We start from the raw sequence: 8657 nt of genomic DNA on the forward strand, positions 1-8657 counted from the left end.
CCGGATCCATTTGCTCTCTTATCTGTTCTTCCTCCTCCGCGTCATCCGGCTCGTAGCTCCGCCGCCACGGCCGCTCCATAGCCATTCACAGGCTCTCCGCCGCCAGCTCCGAAAGAGCGCTCCTGTCCTCGCCGCGAGAGACATTGTCGCCGGCCCGGACGCCACCGTGGTACGTCCGGCAACTCTCCGGCTCCGCCTTCCACTTGATGTGTTCGACACATTGACCAGCGGTGGCATCACATGACTTATGTACTTGGCATGCTTTCTTTGGAATGCCCGGTTCTCACAACGACATCAACGTGCTTCAACGATCTCCGGTGTTCAGGAGGCTTTGCAATGGGAAATCACTGCCGTGCAAATACACCGTCAACGGCCGGGACTACAACATGGGGTACTATCTCGCAGATGGTATCTATCCTCAGTGGATGGCGTTTGTGAAAACCATAGCCGAGCCGCGTGGCAATAAACAGAGCCACTTTGCAACAATGCAGGAAGCGGCTAGGAAGGGCGTGGAGAGAGCATTTGGTGTGCTTCAGGCTCGTTGGGGAATTGCGCAGAGCGCTGTAATGATGTGGGAATCAGAAACTTTGTGGAACCAGATGACATATTGTGTCATTCTGCACAATATGATTGTCGAGGATGAGGGTGATGGTGTAGCCCAAGCCCATGATTTTGAAGCACCCGGAGAACAAGTTGAAATCCCGGAAGATCAAGATGCGGCTCAGCTTATGAACTTTCTGCAGATTACACGCAGCTACTCAATGATTTTGTGGAGCACATGTGGATACACAATGACAACCAAGGAGTCAATGCTTGAGTTTGGCACTAACTTTATTACAAACTTGGATTATCTATTTTGAAATGGAGTGAGTGCGTACTAAATTAACCATGCAAGTTGACTGCTCTAGTGATCGTGTTGGAGATAGAAGCAGATTATATCGGAATGATGCTACTCGCCGCTGCTGGTTACGATCCACATGAAGCCCCTCGAGCCCTTGAGAAGGTCGGAAAGATGGAAAGAAAAACTCTATTGGAGAAACTGCTCTCATCCCTCTCTCATCCATCCTGCAAGAAAAGGTCGCGGCTCTTATCGCAACCTACAGTCATGAGGAAGGCAATGACATTATACACACAAGTGAAAGGAAAGAACCATTGTTGAACCTGCTTCATGCCTTCGGCCTGCCGATGGCTCCCAGGAGTGGCATCGTCGCGCATGCCCTAGCTAACTTTGACAGGAAGATGTGAGTAGTGATTTTTCGATCAAGTCAGTACTGACTTGTTTGCTGTGCGCTGAACCTGGTCTATCACAGTTCTAACAATTCTATGTGCCCAAATTAATATAAACACCGTTCTTTAAAAAAATGGTTAGTGTTGGCAAGATTATGATGGTGTTTTTGCTTACACTAGTAGAAAACGGGCCTTTTGTTCCGGTTCGTAAGGGTCTTTTGTCCCGGTTCCAGAACCGGGACTAAAGGGTCGTTACTAATGCCCTGACCCTTTAGTCCCGGTTTTAACCAGAACCGGGACAGATGGGTCTCCATGTGGCCTGCGCACTGAGTCCAGGCAGGAGGGCCTTTGGTCCCGGTTGGTGGCACCAACCGGGACCAATAGGCCTCCACGCGTCAGCATTTCTGTGGCTGTGGTTTTTATTATTTTTTTTGAAAGGGGGAGGGGGTTGGGGGGTTTGGGGGGTTTATTTAGGTATTTCATATATTGTGTTAGATAGCTAATTAATAGAGAGAAGTGTCCTCTCTTATGTCCGTGCTTGGTCGACGCTACGTACTATACATACGTATAGAGAGGACTTGACACGCTAGCTAGCTAGTAAGCAAACGAAGGAAACGGAAGATCGTCATGAACATATATGCATACAGAGAGAAGTGATATCGACCACCTCTCCTTCTCCGAGAGATTGGTCGAACAACAAGTTCTCGTATATCTATCGTCCGACACTACCGGCTACATATATACAATAATTATCTCTTACAAATATAATCTCCTAAATTATGGATGCATGGTCCACATAGTATTCTCCGGCTTCAGCGATCACGTGGTGAAGAAAGAATGCCGCCAATTCCTCTTGAATTGCTCGCATGCGATCTGGTGCTAGGAGTTCATTCCGCATCCGAAACATCTAATTTGAAGAAGGGGGTCAATACATATATATATGAATGAATGAAACTCAACACAAATGATGGTAATAAAATAAAATTGTGAATATTGTTATTTACGTACTTCATATTGTTCGTCAGAGTACCCGCCCCGCTCACAGGTCGTGTGGTGGATGGACTCGCAGATGTAGTATCCACAGAAATCATTCCCTTGTTCCTGCCACAACCACTTTACAAGAAATAGAGGTCAATCAAACTGATAAGCAAGAATGTCAAATGGTATTGATGAAACTAGCGCTTGAATCACTAGGAGATGCGCGGAACATGCTACTATAGTACTTACTTTCGGGTGTCTAAATTGCAGCACCTTCGGCAGTCCCGGAGCTTTTCTGGTGAATTTTCTCCAAACCCTGCCGGACAAAGAAAACAATTACTTGATATCAGGAAATGAACAAAGTTGTTGATATGGTGGATAATGATCGATTTAACTTACTTCTGGAGGATTTCAGTCATGTCCGCATACTCCTGGGGATCTTTTCGTCTAGAGTCCAAGACTGTTACTACTCCCTGCTCAAGAATAATCTCTAGGAGAATATAGTGGTAACTGCGCACGCATGCATAACTCATCAATTACATTACTATAACATGGACTAATATATAAGGGAAGCCGAATATGCACAAGACAGTAACACTCACTTGAAGTTGTAAGGAAAGAGTATTATATCTTTGTGTTCATTTCTTTTGAATGATCGTAGCAAGTTGGCCTCGGTATCTTCGGGCCTTTTTTCAACCTCAGTTGCATCTATGAGGTATGTGTTAACCAACCCAATATCACCGATTTGTCTTTTCTTCAATTCGGCGATCTTCAATCTGCATAATATAGTGAGGATAATTATAAATACATGCAATGAAAGAGCTGAGCTATATAGAGAGACTTAATGACAGAAGTAGTAGTACTTACAGACAGTAGCAGGTGACCGTTGTTTTATCGAGGGCCAATTAATTGAAAAACTGATAGAACTCCTCAAATGGAATAGGCAACAGTTCAATTCCAACGAAGTCATGCTCCGGTTTAACTCTCGCATACAAAGTACTCCTCCCCCCAGACTCTCTGCAGATTTCAAGTACCAATCATGCAATCTTCGCATCATCGTTGATAGAGATTTTTCATCTTTGACGAGAGGCTTCCCGTACTCGTATCTGTGGATCTGCACGTCCATGGGATCATAATGTACATTGTCGGGCAGGTAATCGTCAAGATTGCTATAACCGGGCACCATCCTCGGATCGGCGATGTCGCTAGGCACCTTGAGCGGGGGGCATGATTGCTTTGCTTGTTCGCCGAGCTGGGCAATTTGTTTCCCAGCTGCTCGTCGTTCTTTCAGCCTTTGATCACTGACTGTACTTCCCGACCGCTCCGCTTCGGCCCATGTCTTTGCAATAATGCGCTCATAGTTGCCTTTCGGCGGAGACTTGGGTGGTTTTGCCAGGGCAGCCAGAGTGCGCTTCACTTTCACCGGATCTACCTTCTCCTCTGGAGGTGGATGTCTCTTTGCTTTCAACCCTTGAAACCAGTCATCCACTTCGGTTCGCGCGATCTTCGCGTTCTCCTCCGGGGTCCTCTCGTATGGTAACTTCTCTGGAGTCTTCAGAGAAGGACCGAATCTGTATGTCCTCCCGCCTCTGGCTGTACTGCTAGATGCCGGCCGAACAGACGGAGCGGCTGTCTTCTTTACTTGCTTACGAGGCGGAGGAGAAGGACTACGATGCGCCGGAGCAGCTGCCGGAGCGGCGGCGGGTCTCTTCCGCCCTTGCTGACGAGGCGGAGAAGGAGGAGGCTGGCTGCTCGGGCGCGCCGGCAGGCAGAGAAGGAGGCGGAGTGCCACCACGCGCCGGACAAGGAGCCGGCCGAGGGACCTGATCGTCACTCGCCGGAGGAGGAGGCGGTGGAGGAGGCGGAGTGCCCTGACTCGCCGGAGAAGGAGGAGGAGGCAGAGGCGTCTAGTTCGGAAGGTTGATGAGCTCCTTCCGTCATAGGCATGGAGTCTTCAGAGAAGAACCCAGCCGAGTCTCCCCTTCTCCGGTAGGGTGGTCAAGCGGGAGGTCCTCAAATCCCTCCATTATTTCATCCACCATCACCTTACCATATCCTTCTGGAATCGGCCGGCAGTGAAAAGTTGCGCCGGGTTCATTAGGAAAAATAGAGACAACAGCCGCCTTGACCTTCATATTAATCCATTGCGTCATAAGGTGGCAATTTTGAGCCTCCGTGATAGCATCCACGGGATAGCTAGCAGGAGCCGTCAAGACAAGCTCCGGCTGAAGCAGCTCGGTGGAAGCCACGCTGCTTCTCCGCTGAGATGGCGGGGTAGCTTCAGGGGAAGCTTCGGCAAGTCGTTTGCTGCGATTTGCTTCTCTTCCTCTATCGCTTGTACCCTTGCGTGCAGCGCCTACAGTTCGGTCTGCTGCACTTTTTCCTCCTCTCATGGCTTTTGTAACCGCCTGCGTCCGGAAACCCAGCCTTCCACGGAATGGATCCTGGCGTGCCTCTTGTCCGTCCAGGGTGCTCAGGATTTCCGAGGGCCTTTGTGAGCTCGTCGTTCTCTCTGTCTGGAAGGAACGTCCCTTTCTGTGCTGCAGCGATATAGTACCGAAGCTTCTTCAAGGGTATGTCAAGTTGCTCGTCCGTCCAAATGCACTTCCCTGTTACAGGGTCCAAGGTTCCGCCAGCCCCGAAGAACCAAGTCCGGCAACGGTCTGGCCAGTTCATTGTCTCTGGTTCGATCCCTTCTTCAACCAGATCATTCTCAGCCTTGGCCCACTTAGGTCGGGCTACGAGGTAGCCACCTGACCCCGTGCGATGGTGAAGCTTCTTCTTCGCAGCATTTTTCTTGTTTGTCGCCGACATCTTCTTACTCTTTTCCGATGTCTTGTGGGCCACAAATGCAGGCCAGTCATCTCTGATCTTCTCATATCTGCCCTTCAATTCTGGTGTCTCTTTTTTCTCGACAAACGTATTCAGGTCTTTCTTCCACCTCCTGAATAGGTCTGCCATCCTCTTAAGAGCCAAAGACTTGATTAATTGCTCTTTAACTGGCTTCTCCGGATCATCCTCTAGCGGTAGGGTGAAATTTGACTTCAGCTCAGTCCAAAGATCATTTTTCTGCATATCATTGACGTAAGACACCTCACACTACAAGAAATCTGTTGATCCATGATAGATTTCGCATGACGTTTTTGAAATCTGTCATGAATGGCCCGGTACAGCCCCGCAAGCCCGCCAAAGCCCGCCTAACCATTCACGTATAAAAACCAAACCCTAAGTGCCTCCTCCTCGGCCCCCAACTCTCTCTGTCTCTCCCTTCGTCGCAGCGCCTCCTCCCCATTCCCCATCTTCTCACACACATCGCCGCCACCCACCACCACATCGCCTCCTCCACTGCTCGTCGTCGGCCCTTTCCCTCCTCTCACCTTGCTGCTCCGGCAGCTGCTAGATCCGCCACAACCCCCACCAATCCATCCCTCGCGCGACCCATCTCTCTCTCCTGCGAATCGTCGCGCCGCCACCAACATCCGCCGATTCCGGCGACGTCCGCCACCGTGCAGCACGCTCACGAGTTCATCTCCAACCCCTCCGCCCTCCTGCCCGGCTGGATCTGCCGCTCCCAGCCCCCTGAGCTCGCACTCAAACCCCAGCCCATGTCTAGGGTTTCGGCTGCGGCGGCGCGTCCGTCGCTGGCGCGTCTCCAGCAGCACCACTCCGTCGTGCATCGCGCCCCCTCGCGCCTCTCCGCCTCCACCAAGCTCAGTGCGTTCGACTGCGTTGGGCTGGACGGCGGCGACCCCGACGCCCTCTTCCGCGTCTCTGGCGCAGCGGTGTGTCCTCTACTCCTGTCTCTACCTCCTCTATTACGCGACGACGGTGTCTGACCTGCACTGCGACCACTGCATTGCTTACAAATGTCTCCTGTGAGCACTGCGACCTCTGCCTCCCTCTTCTGCTTGATTCAGCTTGATTTTGTATCTTTCCTCTCAAGAATTGATGATTTAATATTTAAAACAGTAATCCCTCTGTTATAGAATTTATAGTCTAGTAGCAAATCAGGCTCATAGTCACTAAATTGTTTGATGCTTTCCTGATTTGATTAAGATGACTGTTGCAGTCAGGTAGTTGTAGTTTTAGTTGACTGTACTTTTTTATTTGTATTCTGTGAAAGTGAACTTCAGAGTGCAAAATTGCATTTCTTGTGCATTTTTGTATCTTTCCAGAACCAAAAGAGATGAATTGAACCTCTTCTTACCGCCTAATAAAAGGGAATGTGCAGAACTGTATGTGCTGTATATTTTTGTATCTTTCTAGAACCGAAAGAGATGGAGAATTGAACCTCTTCTTATTGCCTAATAAAAGGGAGTGTAGTACTGGTTCAATCACTTCCAGAATGCTTCTTGATATACCAGGAAAAGGGAGTTATCCACTTTTAAGAAATATTGGATGTTGCTTTACATTCTACTGTAGCCTTTTTGTCTTTCTGTATTGTGGAATCGGTGTTCCTTGTCTGACATATTTCTCTACTGATGTAAAGTGTGTGTATTAATAGCCTATTAATATAGTACATAGTCAGTCATAACTACTTTATAATAGTTTAGATATACCTCCCTGAAATGTTATGTGAACCATTGTATAGCTCTTATGTTCATCATTACTTCCCTGTATAGCTCTTCTGTTTATCATTACTTCCAGCTTGGTTGTTATTTTTTGCAGTACTGGTAGATCAGATTGCCATAGCCCATAATATAAGTTCTATGTTTGATTGATTTCCTCTACCAATTCTAAATATAATAATCAAAATTTGCATTTGTTTAATGCAGGATCTGTTATCAAAATCGAGAGTTAGTGGTTCAAGTTTATTAAATCATGTTAAGTGTAGTGTAACTTTGAAAGTGTCTCCACCTTGAACATTTCATTTATTCTTGTTTTCTTTACCATTAATAGGTATTATTTATACCTCAATTCCAAAATAATTGAATTTGACCAAGTTTATTAGAAGCTATATCAACATCTACACCACATAATTAGTTTCATTAGATTCATTGTAAAATACATTTTTGTAAAAAAGAGCTCACTTCTCTGTTCTTGATACTATAGTATACCTATTATGTCTGTTCTCACACGTAGATAGGTGTATTTGTTTACATAAGAAAAATGACACGAAGTTAGTTCATGATCATGGCTTAGGGAAAAAAAGGTGTGCACTATGGTAAAAAGAGGTACAGTTTTGTTGCAAGTAGTTTTCCAGAAACAATAATTTATCTTGTTCCCATCCCTTTATTATTTGTCAACACCCCTCTGATCTTTGAGATCATAATTTTTCAAAGGTACCTACAGTTGCACAACAAGGTGGAGCTCCTCAGTGCTTTGGCATGGGTAAGCTCCTATGCCCTTCAAGATGATTTGAACTATTTGGCATGAGGTTACTCGTGATTAGTCGTCGATGTTGTGTTGCTGCAATGAAACAATATTGTTGATTAATGAAAGACAAGCAATCCTGGCATAACTCTTAAGTATATAGGCCTCACGAGTGAGGTTCAAATCATGTGAAATAAAAATGATGGTTCAGATGATAATAACTACTATTTATGTTGTTGTAATCAACTTGCCATTTTGTAACAGAAGCATATTGTTTGTTACAGGTTTACTTGGTGGTCGGAGCCACAAAGGAAGTTGGAGGTGTAGACGTGAACTTGATGATTAAGAGAGTCTGTACAATCTTGTATATCTGTAGATGTAATCTGGTGTAATTATTATTGAGGGCATGTGATCTGATGTTGGATGTATTATCTGGATGTATTATTGGCCACCTTTTAGAAGGGCTTTACTCAGTGAAATATTGAATGGAAATTTGTCAAATGCTTCAAATTATGGGCCTGTTCAATAGAAATTAATTGTGTTGTGAAAGCTTGTTTGATTACGTGTTATGGGTGGCGCTGGTTGGATGGAAATCATGGCTGGACTAAAATAAATGGTCTAAACTACCACAATAAAAAATGCGGATGCCATGTCACATCCATGCTGGTCCCATGTAGATGCCATGTCAAGCCCATTTTTGTGCAACATCATCTCAATCCATGATGGACTAGTGTGTCACAGAGGACCGGGCCTGGGCGGGCCTAGGGACTGATCGGTGACGGCCAGGATCCGTCAAGGTGGTACAGTTGTCAAATTATGACGCGATATACATGATGGATTTTAAATCCGTCATGGACCACCCTCCTTGACGGTTTTGCACTGTTCCATGACAGACAGTATCCGTCATGGATTAACAAGATGCCATGTCAAGATTCCACTGATCAGGGTCTTCTGTAGCTGGCTTTAACCATTGCTGGATGTTGATCGGGATCTTGTCCCTAACCAGAACCCCGCATTGAGCAACAAATGCGTTCTTTATTCGGATGGGTTCAATCGGTTGGCCGCCGGGCGCGATTGCTATAATCTCAAACCTTTCATCCGATCTCAACTTTTTCTTCGGGCCTCGTCTCTTTACCTCA

General features: G+C 46.6%; 1 protein-coding gene across 1 annotated transcript in view; it reads left to right on the forward strand.

Annotated features, from left to right (window-relative positions):
* The window catches only part of LOC123186838 (uncharacterized), an 11290-nt gene extending 3246 nt beyond the window's left edge, over positions 1–8044 (forward strand). Inside the window, exons 2-4 of the mRNA XM_044598520.1 lie at positions 5436–5987; positions 7488–7536; positions 7803–8044. Of these exons, the coding sequence (XP_044454455.1) occupies positions 5436–5987; positions 7488–7536; positions 7803–7864 (663 nt within the window). The 3' untranslated portion in view covers positions 7865–8044. The remainder of the gene's footprint in view (positions 1–5435; positions 5988–7487; positions 7537–7802) is intronic.
* Positions 8045–8657: the final 613 nt, after the last annotated feature.

Source organism: Triticum aestivum, chromosome 2A (genome assembly GCF_018294505.1).
Source record: "Triticum aestivum cultivar Chinese Spring chromosome 2A, IWGSC CS RefSeq v2.1, whole genome shotgun sequence".
Classification (NCBI taxonomy): domain Eukaryota; kingdom Viridiplantae; phylum Streptophyta; class Magnoliopsida; order Poales; family Poaceae; genus Triticum; species Triticum aestivum.